We start from the raw sequence: 24,591 nt of genomic DNA, 5'->3' as shown, positions 1-24,591 counted from the left end.
TAATGTGGCAATAACAGTGTAACAGTAGTATAAAACTACATAAAATACTATACAATCAGAAAAACTGAACTCAAAGCAATCAAAGCAGTACTGTCAGTGCAAATTTGCACAATACAACATTCTACATGCCTGCATGGATTCGCCAGAAACTGTCAGGGCCTACACATCACACAAAGTTGTCACGAAAATCGAGAGATTCACACGTGACTTGCAAGCACATGGCCAAGAAGTTAAATTACACGTTACATAGCCATGCAGTTATTCAAGACACAAGTGGGCTTAGGAGCCCAACATAAGAAATGAAAACTGGACAAGGTGGCATGGATTCATTGCTAACTGAAGCGCAAAAAATAAACGGACAAGATGAAAGCACTCTGTGTGCTCACTTCGTTCTTGTCTGTTGTCTTTCTGCTCCGATATAATTAGTTCATGAGGTTGCACAGGAGAATAACAATGCCCGCGTCCGAGGCCCTGATTTCACATCCAAATCTATGTGCACACACACACACACACACACACACACACACACACACACACACACACACACACACACGCGCGCGCACGCACGCACGCACGCACGCACACACACACACGCACGCACGCACACACACACACACTTAAGGTGAACAAGGAGGAGTGACACGGGGAACCCTGCGAGGCTTATTACAATATAGCCCATAGGCATCACTTGAGGCGTCGTGCGCTCCCACCACCGGCCAAGCAACTCGATAAAATGAAAGCGGCCGCGTTTAAGCGTCCCCAAACACATACCCACACACAAAGTACATTAACAAAATCACAGGGGGCAAGGAAAGCGACCTATGTAGGCTCTGTTCACAAACAGGGGCACTCACACACATAATATTGGAATGCACCACGCTCCCGCTTTCTCATTCCCCCATCAGCAGCGAAAACTGACTGGACAACTCAGTTCCGGGGACGTCGACGGACAGCTTGAACTGGTGGACTGGGCAGAGAAGGCAAAGCAGGCTCGGGGCCTTACTTGAGCCCAATCCCTCAGCCACCTCCCCGTTTCCCCTTCCCCTTTCCTGTAAAGTTTACCACCTCCGCCACCACACCTAAATGTTGCAAAGGCGCATAGCATGAAGCAGTATCAACAGGATGGAACGAGAAAGAAATGAGGGCTAACTTCCAACTAGGGTTTATTGTTAAAATGAGGTAATTTGAATAGGTTACCAGGAAAAAAGAGAGCAAGAAAGCCCAGTAAAAATTGGTGCTAGATGCATCCAAACAAATAAAAACAGTACGGAAAGAAAATAGAGATAAACATTCCAAGTGCAGAAAAAGAACAGATCATTACAATCGCCAATTGTGTATGCCAGAGCCTTTCAAGAAAAGCAGTTTTTTTTTCCAACAGACAGTCTATACTGACAGCTTGCTTATGCAAACATGCTCTTCCAGTTCCGTGCCATTGGAAAAAAAGACTTGTTTCTTGGAAGGCAGTCGCATGCGGAGTTGGTGATCACGATGCTTTTCCCCCTGGGCTTGTCTATCTATTTGTATTTTCTCTAGCTCTTTCCTGTTTTTGATTATGTTTGGTTTCATCAAGCACTGTATTTTATAAGGCTTTCTTGCTCTACTACTTTCTGGTACCATTTCTATGTCACTGCATTATCACAGTATGCATTTTAATTAGAAGTTAGCGTACCCTGTTCTTACTGCTTCACAATATACACTCTTGCAACATTGCCCAAGTAAAAATTTTATAAGCTACACTGAAGCATCGTGACGGCCATTTAGGTCACTTGTCGCAGTCTAAAAAATAAAGAATAGGCTGGATAAAAATGCCACAAGAGAACACATAGGACAAACAAGAAAACCGAGATCATCTAGCAACAGATAGTTACATGTACATGACGAGTAAATGCTGGCTCACAACCAATAAACCAAACATACACAAAAAATAGAAACAAAATCTAATGTGTCTTTCCAGACAGGAAATGCATTGATCTCTAATGGAGGACGTGCTGACACAAGTTTCTCCCAGCGTTTTTAGGTCTACAGTTTCCATAATTTCTCCAGGCAGCTGATCAAATATGCGCAGAATGCTGCGCAGAATGCGCAGAATGCTAGCTTCTTCCACTACAATTTACGATCATCGAGAAATCTGAGCATGCATTGTAGAAGAAGAAGCGAGCCTTCTTTGCAGAATGGCTACCTAGAGAAGTTATGGAAGCTGTAGATCTAAAAGCGCTCGGAGAATATTGTGTCAGCATGGCATCTGTTACGCTTTCAGAGATGCGTTCCTGTTGGGATCAGTAAGGATATTTTGCTTAAACGTTTCCCAGTTAGGCCCAATCTCTGAGTTATTGTCTTTGTTCATTTCCTGCATGCCCTCCAGTGCTAGAGTTTTGAAAGCATCGTCATCAAGTAGTTTATTAATAATTTTTCCTGACTCCCTGTAAATTTTCCTTTTCTTTTTTGCTACTGCAAATGCTAAACATCACGAGGCAGAAGTCAGAGAAGGAGAGAGGGGCTACGCTGTAATCCTCACACGGAGACAGTGTCCGTCGACACATGTGCACCATTAAGCGTGTGTGACTAGAACCTTGAACATGTGTGAATCGGACGTTATGCCCACTAGTAATACATTCTCCCACATCTTCAAGAGCGAAGTCGTTGATGATATCTATTAACTTTAGCGTGCTAGTCTCACGATGCGGAGTAGTACTCGTTTTGTCTCTCAATGGGCATACACGATTAAAATCACCGAGAACGATGAGTATACAATCAGTGTTACAATATTCACTAATGCGGCAGAAGACATCTAAACGATTTGCAACGTCAGCTGTAGCATACAAACAAACCACGCGCAACTCATTGGAGGCAAAAGCAAAATCACAGACTACAAAGCGGCCCATTCTACATCTTGCACAATGTAAATGTAAATGCATAACAATCCCTAAGGAAATACGTACAAATAGACACACCCTCCTGACTTCCCAACCGCATCACTGACGCACACATCACACTGGGCCGAGAATGGGCGCAACGTGCCCTCGGTCTGGTCTTTTCTTCCTTTTTTTCTTTATTGTTTGTTTCACGGATTCTCTCCGTGTAGGGGTCAGAGGTAAAGGCAAAATGCCTGACAGAGCCTCTGCGCCCCTACAGTTCAAGGCAGCATGACATATCATTCACATACATATTTGTCGAACATATCTTTAACACACAGCACACAGCAACGAAAAATTCAATTATTCAGAACACATGTCTCCAAAGCATTACTTTTGCTTCAACGGGATAGATTTCGATAAAGCAGAAGATACATATGCAATAAGTATTACATAACAATAAAATTAGCTTACACCAGAAGTCAACAAAGAGAGAGAAAAAACCCATATAATCACTTGCTCGAAAATAAATAGCACATACAGTAAGTAGATCAGTACATAGAAACATTTCAGAAAAAAACGAAGGTTTCGACTGATACACAATGTAAATGCCGAAACAATGGCAAACATGATTTACAAGCGCTGAGAAAAATCTGTAACATAACTGAGGTTACATGCGTTATCAGGGATGAGCACAAGTTACTCAAAATGAAAATGCAATGTCACTGCCCACTAATAGGTTTTACAGTCATTTTTGAAGCTGTGGAAGGATTGTGTGTATTGTACGTTAAAGTGATCACTGTTTAATATATTAATCGTTTGGTATTTCAATGTTTGCTTTCCGTAATTACTTCTTGTGGCGGGCTTTACATAGTGTGGTTTACGTATTGGGTATGAGGTGCAACTGTCGACAGGTATTGTGTGCAGCTTATATTTATATATCCACTGGAGTAGTTTGAAATATTAAACTTGATCTGCTTTAAGCATGCTATATTTAATGAAGAACGGTTTTGTTCGGAGTCCTCGTTTGTCACGCACATAGTTTTCACACATTCTCAATATTTTCTTTTGTACAATGATTAGTTTGTTGTAGTTTGAAGTTGTCGTAGTTCCCCAGACTAAAATGCCATAACTGAGTTTTGAATAGAAAAGTGAGTAATATAATGTTTGTTTCAACCAGGTGGGTAGTATATTTTGTATTTTATACATGCAGCCAGTAACTCGAGATAGCTCACTTTTTAATTTGTCAACATGAGTATTCCAAGTAAGGTCCTCTGTAAACCATACGCCCAAGAACTTTTGCTCCGTAACTTGTTCCAGTAACGTGTCCTCAAAGTGCAGATGAACACAATAGGGGTCTCTTTTATTTGCTGGCTTAAAAATTATGTATTTGGTTTTGCTTGTGTTTAAATTCAGCCGGTTCCTTTTAAGCCACCTGGAGAGGTGTAAGAGGTAACTGTTAGCTGATGATTCTATGGCCTCTTTTGTAGTGCCAGTAAAGAAGATATTAGTGTCGTCAGCATACATTATTATTTCAGGGGAGTTTGGTATGGACGTTATATCATTTATGTATACAAGAAATAAGAGGGGTCCTAAGATTGATCCTTGAGGAACGCCATATTCGACTTGCAGTTTTTGTGATACCAGATTGTCGACGCATACATACTGATACCGATTTGAGAGATATGATGTAATTAAATTCTGTGCTACTCCTCGAACACCATACGCATCAAGCTTCTTTAGAAAGATATCGTGCTGCACAGTGTCAAATGCTTTTCTTAAATCCAAGAAAATCCCCAGAGTGAGCAGCTTGTTCTCAATATTTTCAATTATCTTGTCCTTTATGTTTGTTAAAGCTAGTTCTGCAAACTTATCCTTTTGAAAGCCATACTGCGACTTCGTAATTATTTTCTGTTTATGAAAAAAAGACGTAAGCCTATCATTAATAACACGCTCAAATATCTTGGAAAACACCGGGAAAACAGATATCAGCCTCTAGTTGGTAAGCTTTTTCTCATCGCCACCCTTGTAGACAGGGGTGACCTTAGCTATCTTTAATTCATCTGGGAACTCGCCACGTGTAAGCATCTTATTTATTATATGAGTTAATACAGGACTCATAAGATGAGCGACATACTCGACAGGTAAGGCCTTTATTTCGTCTTTCCCGCCTGCAGCTTTGTTTTCTAGGGTCATGATAATTGCTTCAATTTCAGTAGGAGTAGCTGGTGTAAGCATAATGAAATCAACCTGCCCTGTAGTCATGAAAATATCCACTTCCAAGTCTTCTCCACTATATACCCCTGTGCTAACAAAGTGTCGATTCATTTCATCAACAAGCTGTTGCCCAACTGCACTGGCAATATCGATTACAATTTTATTCACGATATGCGTTTTTCGCCCTCGTCCAGTTAAATCGTTCACTGTATTCCACAGTCTAGTCTACGTTGATCGTGTTGAATTTTGTAAAATTTTCCTTCGTAATAATCATCCCTTGCCTTTTTCAAATCAAAGTTTAATTTATTTCTGAATCTTTTAAACTCAGTCAATATGTCACAATTACGAGAGCTAATGAAACTATGGTACAAATAATTTTTTTACGTATTCGTTTGTATAAGTCCGCAGTTATCCATGGTTTTCTAACTTTTTTCTTTCTTTTTTTCTGCTTTCGCAGAGGGAAGGCTGTATTGTAGCACTGTTTGAATTTATCCAGGAAGATCTTGTACGCAGTTCTGGGGTTATGGTCATCATAAACGGCCTGCCAGGTTTCTTGGTTGATAAGGCAGCTGAACATGTTTAGCGTAGTTTCGTTTACCGTGCGGAGCAAGCGGTTTCCTTCATCATTATGTTGTTCCTTGTAGGATGCATTTGTTAGGCAAAACACGGGCAGGTGATCGCTGATGTCATTCAAGATTACACCAGCGCAAAGACCTTCAACTTTTGTTTCCTGCACTGCGATTATATCTAGATCTTGTTCCGTCGCAATACGATACAGCTGATTTTGCCTTCTTTCAGTCGCTTATCCGGGAAAATTCATTGTCCTTACGCGCAGGGACCTATCGAACGACGCATTTCTCCTGCCGGACGAGACCGCGGGCAAGACCCATCTCGACGCCTTGCGCACTCGCCACAGCGCCGCTCCTTGTAAAAGATGACGCGCGCGTCCGAACGGCGCTGCTAGGTTTCACCCATTTCGCATCCAGCGATGTTTCAACCTGTCTCAGACGCTGCTCCTATGACACTGACACCATATGCCGACACCACGTCGTCATGACGACGCCTAGGTTGACTCCGCGTCCACTATTACCGCAGCACTTTCGTCTACCGCTGGCTTTGTGTAGCTTTGTGCTTACTACCTGGTCCGTCTGGGAGACGCCGGTTGCGTCCGCGGACTCTCTCGTTGGTTCCTCATCCGGAAACACTGGCCGAACACACGTCGCGTTCACTGCTCACCAGCGCTGGGCCCCATTATGGCCGACGTTTGCAGCCCGAAAACGCTGCCTTCCTTGTCTGCGCCCTGATCGGTTCTGCTCTTGTCAGCTGTAGCAGGGGCTGCAGCTTGCTCTGCCTCTACTTCATCCACCACCACTTTTGTCTACAACCGTAGATTCGCCAACAGCTTTGGCCTAGCTGCGAGTACATGCCTCCTGTCCGTGGCCAAACGCGTGACAAATGGCGCACTTCGGAACCCTACAATCTCGCCGTATATGACTCCTTTGCTTGCAACGAAGGCAAAGAGGGGCTCGACCTGGCGCCACCATGAGCACTATACCTCTGCCAAACACATTTGGTGGGGTTTGTGGTATAGTACGATACCCTCAATCAAAAACAGTCGCACAAACTTTGTCAGAGAATCAGCACATTCGAAGCCCTCCACTTTCCACCTATAGTCAGTCCCCTCCTTCACTTCACCATGTTCACTGAATGCCCTCTCAATGGTATCGTTCGTGACATCGAAAGCCACCCAATGCAACTTCAGACGCACCTCTTGCTTGTTGCGGTCGATGACGATGCAAAGACGGCCCTTGACGACCAAGCATCCTGTTTCTATAAGCTTCTTTTTAGCTTCATCCGTCCGTAGGTTAACGAGCCAGATGTGGGAAATCTGGTAGGCACCTATCACAGCAACGTCCTTGATGACGCCGGCGTCTTGCAGGGGCTTTCGAAAGCCTTCAATGAGATGCGGGCGACCTGAGATGTCGCAGTGCAGCATGACCGCACGCTTCATAGCTTTACCTGATGAAACATTGGGCAGGATAATCCTGTAGTCCTTGGGCACGGAAAAATACGGGCTACCTGGCTGTTGATGACCGCTGTCGCAGCTCGCTCAGAGCCCACCATCCCGAGTCCGCACGCGTCGGTGACTGGAAGCAGAATGACCATGCCACACCAGCAGATGGACATAGATGGATAATTTGCCATGTCAAGATTGAGAAGCAGGTTTAGTTTCACACAGATACGCCTCGCACAGACATGGTAGATGCGCTATAATTCAACACCTAAAACTCCCGCCTGTACCTGAAAGAAGTTGCTGTCCGCATCCAGTATTATGCTTGGAAGTGCCACAACATCAATTTTCACTTGTGATTGATATGTTAACTTCGAAAAAACTTCTAAATGAATCACCAACCTGGGACGCTGTATGGGCTGTTGCTGCCGATTTCGATAGCCGTTTCTTGTTCTTCAGGCAAGGGATATACAACGTTTTCTTAGTTCAGTGATGCTTTTCAATCGACATGTCCGTCTAGTTATATATCTTCGTCAGAGAAGCACAGGCAGAAGCTGGCAGCCTTCTGCGACAGCTGATATACCTATGTTTATGACGCGTCACATAGGCGCTCATCGCTTCTTGTGCTGGCACTGGACATCGAAAAAAATGGTTTATTTAAGAACGCCGATGCGAAAGCTGAAATATTGAGTGATTTATCCTTCTTATACTCGTTGATGCCTGAGCCCAGACACGCCAATAACGTGCATATGGACTCGGCGCATACGCTAAGCCTAAGCTTCTATGGGGACCAATCTCTGCACGGGCAGCTGGCGAAAGCTAAAATGTGTGTATTTGAACCTGAGAACCTTATTTTAGTACAATAGGGAAACTAGAAGCGCACGAATCACCTCAGCTTTTTTATAGGTGCGATACTATTATTAAGCGGCAGGATTCGAACTAGGGGTCCGTTTGAGCGCGTCTGAATGAGTTATGGATTTCCTGTCCACTTCACAACACTGCGGAACGGCGACAACTCCCAGTCATAGGTTACGTGCAAACTACTAAGAAAACGCGGTGTCCTCTGCGTTTGCATGGTTTCGTTCAAGAGTTAAGCTATAAGCCCAGTCAAAGGGAAAATACAGTAAACGAAAGTTATCTTTAGTGTCAAATGTGCAAGCATAAAAAGTGCACCGCACGCACCTTTATTCCAAGCTGCGACACAAAATAGTGTTTTATGACCCCAAGATATAGCGTTATTTAGGAGAAGAGGCTAGTACCAAGCGATGAAATTCTATGAAGCATATTATATTCAGCAGCGCTCGTCCTTGCGTACTGGAACCAGCGCGGCACAAATAGAAACAGCGCAGTTTCCAGTGCGAACCAGCGAACTGCAACGAGAGCCAGGGGCGCTCTAACGTAAAGCTATTCCAAGCTTTTCCATTCCAATTCCGCACTCAGCCCTCCGCGATCGGTCAAACATTTTTTTACCACCCCCACTTCACCTGTCTGTCACGCAACGTCATGAAAAGTGCAATACCTTCCCATCTCACATGACGTGTACACGCTGATTATGCATGGTTTGACAGAACAAAAAAAATAGTGATTTCTGATTCGACGCCTTTTCGCCATTAGCCCACGGGTATTGGTCAAAGATTTCGGCTGCCACCCACTTCACCTCACGCGACGTCACGCGTGAGGTGAAGTGCTTTGTAACGGCACGCGGCGTTAGAAAACCACAATAACTCACCGCATCAAAGTGACGTGTACACGTTAAAGATGCATCAATATGCCCAACAACACTGAATTTTCTTCTGAATAGCCGCAGGCTGCCCAGTTCCAAAAGGAATAATATAAGGCTGCCGCCGATCGCTCAGGCACTGGCTACTCGTACCTGCCTAGGAGCATGGGTTTATTTGCGCATAATCAAACTTTTTGCGTGGCCGTGTAACGTTTCCGAGCACTTTCTGCACGTTTAAGACCTCTTTCTGCCAACTCTTTTTTGCTGAGGATCCGTTTTAGCGTCATTCTTAAGCTTCACTTCTATGCATGTGCGACTTTCGACCAGCCACCGCAAGCTAAGTAAGGGAAAGCGGACCAATCCCAGACGCCGGCACCACTATTTTTACCCGGTTATCGAATTTCCGTGCAGTGGCTTCGCCCCATCGGATCACGCTTCACTTGAGCGTGCTCCTCGTCTCTTGTCAGCCAATTAGATAAGACAAGACGCTCAGTGTGGGCAATGTTATCCGTTTTTCAAGCAAACAAAAGTGACCTCCTATGAACGAGGAGAGCGTTTGGTTGGTTTGTTCAGACCATATAGTTTCTAAATAAATACCCTAGAGGGAAATGTGGCGCTAGTGTCTACGGGGGTTCTCCTGAGCGTTGCCTCTACCTAGATGGGAACGATGGGAAATACAGGCTTCGGACTGACTTCGATCTTTAGAATAGCGGCGTTTGGTTGCGGCACAGTAAACGAAGTTGTACTAAAATATTATCGCGTAAAATCTAATTTTATTTCTGCACTGTTTTATTTAATGCTCAACACATTACATAAACTTTGTATGACTTCGAGATTTAAGCACGGTTCGCTATGGTTTACACCAGGACACACCAGGGTATGCATTCTTGTGCAATTCTGCTCCCGATTTAGCGCCAGAGAATAATTATTTGTTTATTTTTACAACAGCAATAACAACCGTGTACGTACTTATATATATATATATATATACACTCATCAAGAATGTATGGAAATGAATAAAGCCTTTATTTTAAGGAAGGGGACGGCTCTAGGCCGCTGATGGGGATTAGGAGGGAAGGGAATGTGGGTACCCAGACTGTTGGCTGAAACACTTCATCTCAGTCTGGGATCTTCCGCTTTATGCAGGCTCAGGTGCATGTTCAGTTCCGCCGCTCTCACATGGGCTGATCGACCCCCTCTACACTACTCGAAACAGGCCACTTTGTCTGCCATATGTTGCAATGGCTTTCTGTGCTTCAGGGTTAGTTTGTATTGTAATTCCTAGAGTTCTAATGTCTCCGTGTAGTAGATGCTGAATGTTGGATCTCCCTTGTGAAAAAGCTGCACAGCTCCAAATGAGGTGTTGCAAGTCTGCTCTGCATGACTCCTGGCAATGTGTACATCGGGTGTAAGTCTTCGCAATCGTAGCTTGTCTGGGTTGGTGCCATTTCTCAAGTATGTGTGGTGTGTATGCAGCGTTGGCCATAACCTTATTCAAGAAAACCTCTTCCGTGCGGGTAAGCCCGCCCTTGTCGTCAAACAAATTTTGTATTGTGAGAAAGTGTTGCGCCCTTGAAAGGAATGCTACAAATGTCGTCTACTGCGACGCCTGCTCGCTGCGAGCGCGAGACTTTTCTCGCAGACGACCGGCACTTGCGAACTCTATCGCTCTTTCGAAAGGCTGCGTAGATTGTCACGATTGCTGAACGTCTTCAAGTACTTTTAAGCACATCTGCTGCACTGCTAGCAGGGATGCTTGAGGCCTCCTACGAGTACACTTCATTTTATTTTATTTTGACGTACCGCTTCCGAAGCGTTACGGCGTGGCTTTGCACTTACCCATTTTGCGACAATAGAGTACAGCCAGGAAGCAGCAACTTTTCCTACCACAAGTAAGTTTGTGTTCTCGAACTCCTGAAACACGCATTTCAATGCGCACATAAACAAGCCAATGCATAATGAGGCCCTCAATAAAATTTCATTGTCAAGGCACTAGAAGTACAACTGTCTATGTCTTGTATCAGTAGTGCCTTCTTTTTTGCTATACTGAAGTTTATAAAGACCGTAATGCTACAGCGCGAACCTAACGCACTTAACAAACCAAGGTCGTGACGCTGAAAACGTGTTCTTTCAACGTTTACGATGCCTTCGCTTTCTCGTCAGGGCTTCGACACCACGGCGCGATGCAAACAAACATCGTCCCAGTCGCTGGCCCAGTGCGCTATCGCCACTCCGAGCAACATAACAAAGGCAGAGAACTTTGCGTGGCACTGTCCCAGTGCAGGTTATAGCAATTGCGCTTGGAGCGAAACCAAAACTGCCACAAAATACTTGTAGACTAGTTTGCCAGTCAACAGAATGCCATACCGTAGCCTGTACTTCCCATCATTCCCATGATGGTTGAACTATCGCAGCGCCAAATTTCCCTCTAGTTATCCTAATATGAAACTCTATGGTTCGGACAACCCTGCGGGTGACTGCCCGATGCTTGCATCGGCGGTTACGCAAATTTGACGTCAGGAGATTGGAATAAAAACATATTGGAATCTTTTTACGTTAAAGGGTGCCAGCGCCTGCACACCACAAACCAGTGGGCCCCAGCGTCATGTCAACGGAACCAGCGTCCCGTCCAGTGTGACGCAGCTCCTATCCAGCGTTCCCACTGGTGTCCCACTGAGTCCCAGCGAGCGACAGTGTCTCCAGCGCAATCCAGTGTCGAAAACGCGCTGGTTTCACAGTGGAAGGCAATGGGAGGCGCTGGTCTTTGCGACAGGCAAGAGTCGCCGACGCCTTTCGAGCGCGTCGCGCAAACGTCACGTGCCCATGCAAAGTGCATTTCTGGGAAATAATTTTCAGAAATAAGCCAATTTCATACGGAACTCACTTTTATTGTCGGCAAACAACGCGGCAATTTGTCTTAGTGCCTGCTGCAAGATTCTAATTGCTTTCTTGATGTGTTTTGATGACTGGTCCACAAGGTCGCGTTGATATCGGCCAACTCGCCCGACCCATTTAACGTTCAAACTCTGGCTGGTTCTACGATTTAGGAATGTTGCATAAAGGTTTCCAGAAAGAGAATTACATTCGCTAAAATTATTATTTCAAGCTGTTAGGGCGGTGCATCACTGAAACAACATGGGCGGGAAAAAGTTGCAATAGCACCTGTGCTGATCTCTTGTAAGCCTAAAATGCCGTATACGAGAGGGGCGCATGCTTCGTGTAGGTTCATTCACACGAGTTCCTGAAGCAGCCGAAACTGGCACCAGTGGAGTCGCTGCTAGAGTTACTGATCTGGAAAAAATGTCAGTGTCTGCTGTTCCAAGCGTGCTGCTGCTTGTCTGCTGTGGGCAAAGGTTGCTAAAGTTTGTACGTATCCAAGGGAACATGTATGTCCACTGCAAACTAGCTACACCACCGTCCCCCCCCCCTTTTTTTCGTATTCGCGGGAGTTGTACGAATTCGAATGTTCACAGGTTTGAAAGTATTGAGGCAGACGCCATGACAGCTTCGCCATTACCAGGTCAAAGAGAGTCGGGTATAAGATAGCCACCTGTGGGCGCACAGTTTTGGTTGAGGCTAGTAAACAAAGGGGCTCCCAGAATCTCCAGTCAAGTCTACCCCGCTGCAAGTCATTTCACTTTACTCACCTTAAAAACCCATAAGGGCTGAGTTAATATATTCAACAAATAAAGCATCATAATATAAGCGGTTACAGCATTTGTGTATAAAATTGGCACGCAATGGCGATGACGTCGGTGGCGAGGGCAGTCCAGCCCACAACAGTGCGGGGAAAAAAGGAAGCTGAAAAAGTTGCAGTTCGAGAAGGATAATAATAATAATATTTGGGGTTTTACGTGCCAAAACCACTTTCTGATTATGAGGCACGCCGTAGTGGAGGACTCCGGAAATTTCGATCACCTGGGGTTCTTTAACGTGCACCTAAATCTAAGCACACGGGTGTTTTCGCATTTCGCCCCCATCGAAATGCGGCCGCCGTGGCCGGGATTCGATCCCGCGACCTCGTGCTCAGCAGCCCAACACCATAGCCACTGAGCAACCACGGCGGGTTTCGAGAAGGAGGCCGGGCAATGTAAAATGGATGTGCAGTGCGGTGAGTTATGCGGGTTGGACGAGTAATGTAAGGTGTTTGATTTAGAGTTCTGTGGTAAAAGTTAGGGATCAAACAGGGGCTGGTGATGCGGCAGCGAGCTTCAAAGCTTTCGAGAGCGGAGTTTGTCTTTAGGGTTGAAACGCTGGAGTTATACAAATATGAAGAATCGACGAAGCGAATGGCGCGGTTTTGAAAAAGATTAACAATGACAAGAACATTATGGAATTGTTCTGAGGAACTTGAGTGGGGGGAGCCCAAGGCTCCCCAATCAAGTTGGTGGCTTCGCCCATGACAGGACAGAGAGGTGGTGACTCTCTGCGACGTCGCGGGCCCTCTAGACAGCCTGCAGATGATGCCTGAATTACGAGCTCTTCATCAAGGCATCCCAGTTGGACTTGTATTGAAGGTCGGCGCTCGCGTTCTACGGGCACAGCCAGAGCATGTGGTCGAAAGAGCAACATGCGTGGCCGCATTTGGAGCATGGCCGCGGGATGTTGGGGTCTATCCAACTAAGTGCTCTGGGGGTGAGGTAGAATCTCGTCTGCAGGAGCCTTAAAGTAACGGCCTGAGCCCTGTTCAGTTTCCGTCTTGGGGGAGGGAATTTCCTCCTGCTGTGTCTGTAATGTGACGTAATTTCGTGATAGGTGGTAAGCGGATCTTTGAAGGGGCAATCTTGTGGGAGTGCCGGGCCGTTAGCTCGGGCGCGGTTCGTGAATTCCCGCGCCAGTCAGTTGGCCCGCTCGTTAGCGTTGCAACCCGCTTGCTTAGTTATATCGTTCACGTGGGCCGGGAACCACGCTATGCTATGACCTTAAGTTTCTTCGCCCGTAGTAATACGAAAGGATCTATTGACGATGCCGCCTGCGTGTTTAGAAACTAGAGCAGACGAGAAAGACCTGACCGCTGTGCGCGAGTCGGAGAAAGTGGCCGACAGGCCTTTTGCTGCTTGAAGTGCCAAGGCTATCGCGGATTCCCCTGCGTCGTTCTTGTGTTTAGTGTAGATTGACGCGGCGCTGATAAGTGCTCCGGGCGCGTCCACGACCGAGATTGCAAACCGGTATTCGCTGCCGCATGTGGCGGCGTCGACGAAGAATGCATCTGCCCCGTAAGGATCGATTCGTTGAAGGATAGTTCTCGCCCGCGCTCTTCTGCGACCTTTGCTGTATATCGGGTGGATGTTCCTCGGTACGGGCTCAAGCTTTATGCCCTCCTGGGCGAATTTAAACAGGGGGTGTCTGTCCAGTGGTGCCTGTATAGGGAGTATGCCAGCTTCATCAAGAATCTTAATGTCCGGCTTAGTTGACGAAAGCCTGGAGATCTCTGCAATAAACTGTGCTTCGATTAATTCGTCTGTGGTATTCGGAATTCCGAGTTCGAGTAGTTTCACCGTGCTAGCGGACTGTGGAATACCGAGTATTCTTCTGACGCTGAACTTAATGAACGTGTCGTGTTTGTTCTTTTCGATTTTGCTCCATTTGAGGTACGGTGCCGTGTAAGTAATATGACTGATGAAGAAAGATTGGAATACCCTGGGTAGGTTGTCCTCCTTGAGTCCTCCCCTTTTCCTTGTGATCTTAGTGATACGTTTTAGGATATTTTTCGCCTGTGCGTCTAGCTTGTGTAGAGCTGCTGCATTACAGCCTTTGGCGTTGAATAAAATCCTGAAGTTTTGATGAAGTCACCCTCGATCCGAGTGTATCTTTAGGTATGTTAGGTGCGGGTTTCAGATCCGACTGGCATACTCCAGTTGAGGTCTGATGAGAATTTTGTATGCCAGCAGTTTCCCGTGTTGCGGTGCATCACGAAGATGACGTTTTATGGGTCCTAGAGATCTGTTGGCAGGTGATATGATTGCGGTAATATGTGCTTGCCAAGAAAGGTGACTGCAGAGGGTGACACCAAGATACACAAATGACTGGACGCTTTTTATATGGGAGTTAGCAACTACATAGGACCAAATAAAGGGATGTTTCGGCGATGAAATGAGACCAGTTTCCATTTGTTAGCGTTTAGCGTCATTAACCAGAAGCCACGCCATTCATGGAGGCGATTAATGTCCCCTTGGAGGGTAGCTTGATCCGACGTGTTAGTAATAGTACGATTAATTACACAGTCGTTGGCGAAGATACGTATTGTACACGACACTTGGAGTGCTACATCATTAGTATATATTAAGAACAAAAGGGGGCCGAGTACAGAGCCCTGCGGTACGCCGGATGTTAAGGGAGAGTGCCGGAGCTGTGATTGTTGATAGAAATGAACTGAGAGAGCTTAGTTAGGAATTATTTATTGCGTGCTAGAATATTAGGGCGCATACTTAAAACGGCGAGTTTTAGTAAGATGCGCTGGTCTGTTACCTTGTCAAATGCCTTCGCGAAATCTAAAATCAATGCATCGGTCTGCAGGTTACGGTCACCGTTGTAATGTAGGTCGGAGGTGCTGCTGATTCAACCGCTTCTTTGTACATGTCTGAACAACATCAATTTTAAAATTGCTCCATAACCTTAATGATCATTATTACCCTTCCTTATAAACCAAATACTGGGGGAGCAGTGTGAAAGCCGTTTCGATTGCAACGTGCAGCTGCTCGCGACGCTGGCACTCTCATGATTGTCAGCACCATTGCGACCACGTCACTGGAGGAGGTGCGCGACGCGGCGCCAGATGGCCGCCGGTGGTTCCAGCTGTACGTGTACCGAGACCGCGGTGTCACGCGCTCCCTCGTGCGACGCGCCGAGGAGGCCGGCTACTCTGCCCTGGTGCTCACCGTGGACACGCCTTACTTCGGCCAGCGGCTGGCCGACGTGAGAAACAAGCTCGCCCTGCCACCCGCACTCAAGTGAGCCAGTTGGTCTTCGTGGCAGACTTCAGTCTTGGGTATCTTGTAACCACTTCCAGAAAGCAGCCGTTTCAGCCGAAAGGCGACGCTTCAATTGCGACAGCCAATTAGGGGACGGCAATAAGTGAGGATAGTAACTTTATTGGCCGTGTAAGCTTGTAAACATAGGCACACTAGCTAAATTAAGAAGCATGGTGTTAGGCGCACACGAGCAAACATCAACACATCTGACTCGATGACAGCGGAAACTCGCTGTCAAAACGTTGGCATGAGGAAACGCGGCAGCAGCAGCGAGCCATGTGACATTCTTGCTGTCTATCGCTTCGACAAAAAGTGAGCGCCGAGAACACACAGCACGCATAAAGAAAACAAAGTTAGGAGGGGACACTCCCATACACCCCAGCGGCTCAATCGACCCTAGCGCGCCTGGCGGTTGGTGAAAGCAACTGGCCTGCACTTCCTGTTTCGGTTTCCCTGGCGCGAAATTTGGATTACCCCGCGTAACCGATGCTAGGCTGTAGAGGAAGCTTCTCATTTCAGTCCACCTTTCGTCACCCAAATGGAAACGCTTTTATTTGTCGTTTTGGTTTAGCGATTCTCTATTTTGTCTAGTTCAATATTTGGTGTGAATTGAGATCCTGACGCAATTTTTATTTCGATTAAGTTATAACAGATGGAGATAGAGGTAATCATAATTCACTACGGCTTTACCCATCAAGCTTGTCTTCTGTATTTTGGTACAAGCGGTCATATGTATCGAAGAGACAGAGTTCCCGCAACGTTTTTATTCCAAGGCGAGATAAGCTTCTTCTGGGTTCTGCCGTTGTTAAAGCACGACGACAAACAGCAGTAGTTGCCGTAGCTTGGACCGCCGAATAGCATGGCATCATCACGGTCTGAAAATGTCAATAAGTGCACGCTTCGTTAATTACCAAAAACATATGTGAGCGTCACAACTGAACCAGAAAACCGCGTTGAATGAAAAGTAAACTGATGCACAATATAAAACTACCGACATATTCTGACCTCTGACTCATAAAACTCGCACTTACAAGGATAAATGTTAAGACCCCGTACAGGCGCGTTCAAAAGTTTCCAGGCCGCCATCCTATGTAATCCCATGGCATCGCGGCCTGCGAACTTTTGGACACCGCTGTACGTACTCAGTATAAGGAGTACATTGATAGGCAAAATAGCAGTTCACATAAGCGTGGTAAAGATAAATTCGAAACGTCCAAATACGAGGCCTTTGTTCAAATGCGCGCCACGCCGCGCCTACGTGACAATACGTTGTGTAATGTATTCCGCCACGAAAAAATGGTAAGCAACCGTAAGTAACTAGAATGCGCAGTACTTCCCAACACGGCCGCAGCAATAAGTACATGCAGTAGTCATTGGTGACTTTTCCCCACCGTTACTTTTCTGTATAAACAATCCGCACGGACGTATACACCAGCGTCCGTCCGTGCACACCTCGCTGAAGTACAAAACGCAATAAGCTATGCTCGCTGTTTATGTCACATGCCATTGTGTGCAAGCAATATCATTAAAATATTCAGGAGGCCTTACTCTATAAGGGCAACGAGCAAGCAAAGATTGGCTACAGCGTGCTTAACGTCCTGCTTTTCTTTATTTAGGTAGTGGCAGTCCCCGGAACGCCGTTTTTCGGTCTGAATCGGCGTGGCGTCTTTTATGTTCTTTCCAGCGTTCGTCAGCCTCCGGAACGGGCCAACGAAAGGACCTTCAACCGTCATGCGATCATGTAAACATGGGTCACGAATTCAATTTTCTCGAAGCCGGAATTTTCCTGAAATGTGCAATTCATGATATTGACCTTAAGCGTTGTCCAGCACATCGTTTTTAGTCCGGAACACGAACTATTTCAATGGAACCTCAATACCGTGGTTATTGCAAACAGCGCTGGGCAAGAACGGTTTACCCTCGCAAACCCAGACGCAGCGTCTCGATGGCGTCTGACAAGCTGCGAGTCGCAGTGCAGTGCATAGCCGTGAACCGGTCCAAGTTAATGGCAGCTGCGCGTTGTTTGGTGATTGTCACGGAACGCAACTGTTACGTTTCGCCTACGACGCGCAGTATAGCCGCCGCCGATGCAACGGACGCCGGGGCTTCATTCAAAGCGGCGGACATTTTGGCCCGTTCAGCGCTGCCGCAACGCCTCCCCGCGAAGCGCGTCCAGGCATGTTTCAATGCCACGTGTATTCGTATGTGCGTGTGTGTGTGTGTGTGTGTGCATGTTGGTGCCCACGCTTGTCAAAGCGCGGCAGCCGGGGAGAGGAGCTCCCCAAGTGTGAAGCGAGGAGGTCTGACCGGCGCCGGCCCGGCGGATGCGTCACTACACTCGTCTCAACGCGTCTCTGAGCGTGTCCATGCCCCGCCGTCACGTGCGCCTCATCCCGAGCCGTTCCTTCTTGCCCTCGACTCCGAGAGTATAAAAGCAGCTGCCCTCGGACGCCAAGAGAGAGGCTCCGATTTCTTCTGTCGAGTAACGTGCTCTCCCGTCTCTCCACTTCGGTCGACCTGACCGGCCGCCCTTTTACGATGCTAGAATAAACAAGTTGTTCTGTTAGCAGTCGACTCATGCTTTGCCAGGACCTTCGGATGCTTCCAGTTGTGCCCCAGGCCGCCAGGCCAACGCTACCCTTGGGGCTTGCGACCCAGATGCAACAACTGGTGCCAGCGGTGAGATTACAACTGTTTGCCAGCGGTGAGATCGCGACAACGGAGGCCAGCAGCGAAGATATGCGGTTGACTGTATGCTGACCAGCACAACGACCATCCGGGAGCAGTGCAACGAGCCCTGTTTGATGACTGGTTGCCTGCAGCGGAACGACTGCGCTGAATTCTTGGCTGCGAGGTTTGGTGAGTGCGGGACTTTCTTCTTCTGAGTTTTGCCAGGCTTTTGCTAGTGTCAGAAACAGAGCTGGTAATTGTGGTTGTCGTTGCTGCCGGGTTAGTTTGCGGCAAGACAATAGTAGGCAGTAGAGAAAGCAGCATTCAGAGCGGCCATGGATTTGAAGTCGTTGCGCAAACCGAAATTGCTGGAGCTTGCAAGAGAGTTGGGTCTGGATGTCTCAGACAAACTCAGAAAACCAGAACTGCTGAGGGCTATTCTTGAGTTAGAAGCTGAGGATGACGAGCTGTCGGAATGCCTTGAGACCATTCAGGAGAGGGCAAAAAGACAGGAGCATGACCTTAAAGAGCAAAAAGAGAAACAGGAGCGCGAACTTAAAGAACAGAAAGAGCGAGAGCAACAAGAGAAAGGAAATGAGCGCGACCGTCAACATGCTTTGGAAATGAAGCGTCTCGAGGTAGAGATAGAACGCGCTTCTAATGGAAGTCAGGCACACGGCGCAGGAGAACGAGTATCGTTCAAAATGACTGACCTGATGCGGCCGTTTAAGCTTGGAGAGGACATTGGTTAGTTCCTGGTTAACTTCGAGCGAACGTGCGAGAAGCAGGGGTTCTCTCGGGAAACGTGGCCACAGCGCTTGCTCAGTTTGTTACCCGGCGAGGCGGCCGACGTAGCCGCTCGCTTGAAGAGAGAGGAGGCAGAGGATTTCGACAAAGTGAAATCGAGTCTGCTGAAAAAGTACAAGCTGTCAGCGGAGGCGTTCCGTCGGAAGTTTCGGGAAAATGAGAAAGACAGAAGTGAGTCATATACAGAGTTTGCCTACAGGCTTATGTCAAACATACAGGAGTGGCTCAAAGAAGAGAAAGCGTTTGGTGACCAAGAGAAAGTTCTGCAGTGTTTCGGGTTGGAACAGCTTTATAGTCGGTTACCGGAGAACGTGCTGTACTGGGTCTTGGATAGGCCAGACGTTAGTACTGTGGCTAAAGCCGCCGAGCTAGCCGAGGAGTTTATGACGCGTCGGGCTCGCGGAGCTAAGGACGGTCAAAAGGGTGAATTTGGCTCCAAGTTTGAGAGGCCGAAGTTCACACCCATGAGAGCAAGGGGGAACCACGTAGTGCGGATGCGAGTGAAAGCAGTCCGACCGAACGTAAGGAGATGGCGGCAGCCGAAGCCGAACGCAGAAAGCGGCTCGAGACGAGGCAAGTGCGCGTGTGGTATATGTGCCAGAAGCCGGGTCACATTTCGGCGCAGTGTCCGGAAACAAAACCAAAAGTCGTGTTTTTGTCATTATGCAGCACTGACGAGAACATGAAGCTTCTCGAGCCTTACATGCGAGACCTCCTCGTGAACGGGAAAGAGTGCCGAGTGCTTCGCGATTCCGCAGCTACGATGGATGTAGTTCACCCCTCTTACGTAGAAACCGATATGTTCACGGGCGAGTGCGCATGGATCAAGCAATCCGTGGAAGCTCATAGCGTGTGTCTGCCCGTAGCAAAAGTGCTTATTGAAGGAGCTTTCGGAGCGCTTGAGACGGAGGCCGCAGTGTCATCTATGATGCCCCCCCCCCCCCGTACCCGTCTATTTTCTAACAGGTCAGATCACCTCCTGCGCGAGAAGGGGCTTTTGTTTGGTGAGGCTAGCGTTCAGGCCTTAACCAGATCGAAAGTTCGGGAGCTCGCTGCAAAGGCGGTAGTTGCGGGGCCGACGTTGTCGAACAATGAGAAAGGGTCAGAGGCGCAGCAGGCTGTTATTCAGAGCACGTCCGAACTGAATGAAATTGAGCCTGTGGCGTTGAGGGCACCAGATACTGGAGAGGAAATGCCCGACACGGGAAAGTTAGAAGAGCTATCTGCAGATGTGCTCATCGCGCCTACGTCAGACGGACTTAATATGTTGCTAAAAGTCAGCTGGTCGGCTTTGATAGCCGAGCAAAAAAAGGATGGCAGCCTAGAAGACATGCGCTGCAATGTCGGGGAAGGTATCGCCAAGAAAGGTACTCGCTTTGTGGAAAGAGGTGGGGTCCTGTACGGGAAGTATCTGGACCGCAGGGGGGTGGAGTTCGATCAGCTGATCGTGCCTCGGTGCTACCGTCGGGATCTGTTGCGCTTGTCGCATGGGGGTTCGTAGTCCGGACACCTAGGAATTAAGAATACTAGGGACCGTCTCTTGCAAGAGTACTATTGGCCAGGGTGTTCTCGGGACGCAGACCACTTTGTGAGGACATGTGACACCTGTCAGCGGGTGGGCAAACCAGGGGACAAATCGAGGGCGCCGTTGAAGTTGGTACCTATCATTACGGAGCCTTTTAGACAGCTCGTTATTGATACAGTGGGACCTCTGCCGGTAACAACCACGGGGTACAGACACATTTCGACTGTGATCTGCCCAGCGACAAAGTTCCCTGAAACAGTGCCGCTCAAAGAAGTGAGCTCAGTTGAGATAGTCAATGCACTACTGTCCATATTTGCGCGAGTTGGTTTTCCTGCGGAAATCCAGACAGATCAGGGCACAGAGTTTACTAGCGCTTTGACGACAGCCTTTCTCGAAAGGTGTGGCGTAAAGCTGTTACACAGCTCAGTATACCACCCACAGTCGAATTCCGTTGAGAAGCTCCACTCCGTCAGGAAGCGCGTGTTTAGAGCATTGTGGTTTGAACAACAAACTGACTGGGAGCTGTGTCTGCCTGGGGTGATGTTTGCATTAAGGACCGCGCCGCATGCGGCTACGGGGTTTTCGCCAGCTGAGCTGGTGTACGGTCGCTCGCTGCGGTCTCCGCTTCGCATGCTTCGAGAATCGTAGGAAGGCAGGGGCGACGACCCAGTCGTGGTGGAGTACGTGCTTAGGCTCCTCGATCGCTTAAGAAGGGCACATGAGTTGTCAGGTGAAGCAATGGCAAAGGCCCAGCAGAGGGCCAAGGTTTATTATGATCGGACAGCCAGGGCCCGTCGCTTTGAGGTGGGCGATGAGGTAATGATATTGCGCACATCGCTAAAAAACAAATTCGACGTGCAGTGGGAGGGCCCAGCACGCATTGTTCAAAAACTGTCGGACGTCAACTACGTAGTGAGTCTGCCAGGAAAACGGAAAGCACAGCAAGTTTACCTCCGTAATCTGCTCAAATCCTATAAGCAACGGGAAGCAGTGGTGTGTATGATGGTAAACGTTCCCGAAGAGATTCCGGTCGAGCTTCCGGGACTAGGCTCAGTGACGAACAGGGAAGACACCGATCAAGTCATTAGTGACTTAATCAGTAAAGCACCGCAGTCGCCTGAGCAGAAAACCGAACTACACCAGCTCTTACAAGAGTTTCAAGGTCAGTTCTCTGAGAGGCCTGGTAGGACTTCTATCCTTACTCATGATATAGAACTTACCTCCCCAGAGCCAGTACGATCCAAGGCATATCGGGTGTCAACCCGCCAGCACGATATTATGGAGGCTGAGGTAAAGAAAATGCTACAGCTCGGTGTTATTGAGGCGGGTGAGAGTGATTATACGTCCCCTTTGATTTTAGTTGAGGTACCGGGCAAGGAACCTCGTCCTTGCGTCGACTACCGCAGGCTTAATTCCATCACTAAGGATCAAATTTAACCGACCCCTAACATCGAGGAGCGCCTTGAGAAAGTTAGTAGCGCTCAGTTTATTTCCACCCTAGATCTTGTCAGGGGTTATTGGCAGGTTCCACTTACAGAAGAGGCTAGTAGGTATGCGGCGTTCATTTCACCAATGGGAACATTCCGTCCTAAAGTGTTGAATTTTGGTTTGAAGAACGCGCCATACTGTTTTTCAAGCCTCATGAATAAAGTGTTGCGGGGACAGCAAGAATTCGCTTTACCGTATTTAGACGACGTAGCGATATTCTGCGCATCTTGGTCTGAGCATATGGCACACTTGCGGGCAGTGCTAACCCGCCTGCGCGAAGCGGGTTTGACAGTCAAGGCTCCCAAGTGCCAGTTAGCACAGGCCGAGGTTGTCTACCTCGGTCGCGTGATTGGTCGGGGTCGTCGCCGCCCCTCTGAAATAAAGGTGGCCGCTGTGCGAGACTTCCCGCAACCGCGCACGAAGACCGATATTCGGTCGTTTTTAGGTGTCGCCGGCTACTATCAGAGGTACATCCCCAGGTACTCTGATATCGTGGCTCCCCTGACGGATGCTCTAAGAAAAACAGAGCCCCAAACAGTCGTCTGGGACAAGACAAAGGAAAGACCTTTTAGCGCCCTAAAGAGCGCCCTAACAAGCCAGCCTGTGCTAAGATCGCCAGACTACACAAAAGGGTTCGTTGTTCAGTGCGATGCTAGAGAGCGAGGTATGGGCATTGTACTGTGCCAACGGGAAAATGGAGAAGTGGATTCACCCCGTCCTGTATGCTAGTCGTAAACTGACCAGTCGTGAGCAGGCGTACAGCGCCACCGAGAAAGAGTGTGCGTGTCTCGAGTGGGCCGTTCCGAAATTGTCATGCTACCTAGCCGGCTCGAGGTTTATCATTGAGACGGATCACTGCCCTCTCCAATGGCTGCAGACCATCTCTCCCAAAAATGGCCGCCTCCTGCGCTGGAGCCTCGCTTTACAACAATATTCCTTTGAGGTGCGTTACAAAAAGGGGAGTTTCAACGGTAACGCCGATGGCTTAAGTCGAAGCCCCTAACGTAGGAATCAGCCTCAAAATTGTTGGTTACTGATGTTTTTCTTCCTGAGGCAGGATTTTTTTTAACATATTGCTTTTGTTTAGTGTTTCAAAGTGATGATATGCTTTCTAGTGCAATTTTCCAATTTGTGGACGCGTTCTGAGTGCTGCTAGACTACTGTAAGGAACTAGGCAGTAGTATAAAAGGGGAAAGAGCCTGGCATGGCTTAGTGATGGTTGTTTCGTGCTTGCTAAGTGAGCGGTTGAGTTTCGGCGTAGTTCTAACGCTTGCTGGGAACGAGAGAAAAATGACAACTCTCCCGAAGTCACTTTGCAGTGTCCTGTGTGAACCTGAACGTGAGAACGAGGCCTTCTCTGTGCGCTGCGCTCAAGAAACGCCGAGGGACGACCGACTTCGGTTATGAGCATCATCGAGCGCCATCCCTCCGGACAGCGGATGCAGTCCCCTGACCATCGGGATCTCCTTCCCCCGGCGGGGCGGTCTGTTACGTTTCGCCTACGACACGCGCTATAACCGGCGCGGATGCAACGGACGCCGGGGCTTCATTCAAAGCGGCGGACATTTTGGCCCGTTCAGCGCTGCCGCAACGCCTCCCCGCCAAGCACGTCCAGGCATGTTTCAATGCCACGTGTATTCGTGTGTGCGTGTGTGTGTGTGTGTGTGTGTGTGTGTGTGTGTGTGTGTGTGTGTGTGTGTGTGTGTGTGTGTGTGTGTGTGTGTGTGTGTGTGTGTGTGCATGTTGGTGCCCACGCTTGTCAAAGCGCGGCAGCCGGGGAGAGGAGCTCCCCAAGTGTGAAGCGAGGAGGTCTGACCGGCGCCGGCCCGGCGGATGCGTCACTACACTCGTCTCAACGCGTCTCTGAGTGTGTCCATGCCCCGCCGTCACGTGCGCCTCTGACGAGGCGTTCCTTCTTGCCCTCGACTCCGAGAGTATAAAAGCAGCTGCCCCCGGACGCCAAGAGAGAGGCTCCGATTTCTTCTGTCGAGTAACGTGCTCTCCCGTTTCTCCACTTCGGTCGACCTGACCGGCCGCTCTTTTGCGATGCTAGAATAAACAAGTTGTTCTGTTAGCAGTCGACTCATGTTTTGCCAGGACCTTCGGATGCTTCCAGTTGTGCCCCAGGCCGCCAGGCCAACGCTACCCTTGGGGCTTGCGACCCAGATGCAACACAAGCAACAAAGATTATTCCGTTCTCGGCGGGCGTAGCAAGAAAGTACTTGGTACAGCCCTCCCGCTACACGTTTCTTGAGGGTGCATGCTTTTCGCATTGTTCGCATCTAGCCCCCTCATATAGAGCCGCAAACTGTTCTTTTTTAGCGAACCTC

The 24,591-nt window shown here is 48.1% G+C and overlaps 1 protein-coding gene across 2 annotated transcripts in view; it reads left to right on the top strand.

Moving 5' to 3' along the window:
• LOC142576671 (2-Hydroxyacid oxidase 1-like) overlaps positions 1-24,591 on the top strand; it is a 229,103-nt gene that overhangs the window by 54,813 nt on the left and 149,699 nt on the right. For both annotated transcript variants that reach the window (XM_075686901.1, XM_075686900.1), the window contains exon 3: positions 15,495-15,750. In XM_075686901.1, coding sequence (XP_075543016.1) covers positions 15,495-15,750 — 256 coding nt within the window. The remainder of the gene's footprint in view (positions 1-15,494; positions 15,751-24,591) is intronic.

This window comes from Dermacentor variabilis, chromosome 3 (genome assembly GCF_050947875.1).
Source record: "Dermacentor variabilis isolate Ectoservices chromosome 3, ASM5094787v1, whole genome shotgun sequence".
In the NCBI taxonomy this organism is placed as follows: domain Eukaryota; kingdom Metazoa; phylum Arthropoda; class Arachnida; order Ixodida; family Ixodidae; genus Dermacentor; species Dermacentor variabilis.
This window is presented reverse-complemented; position numbering and strand designations above follow the sequence as displayed.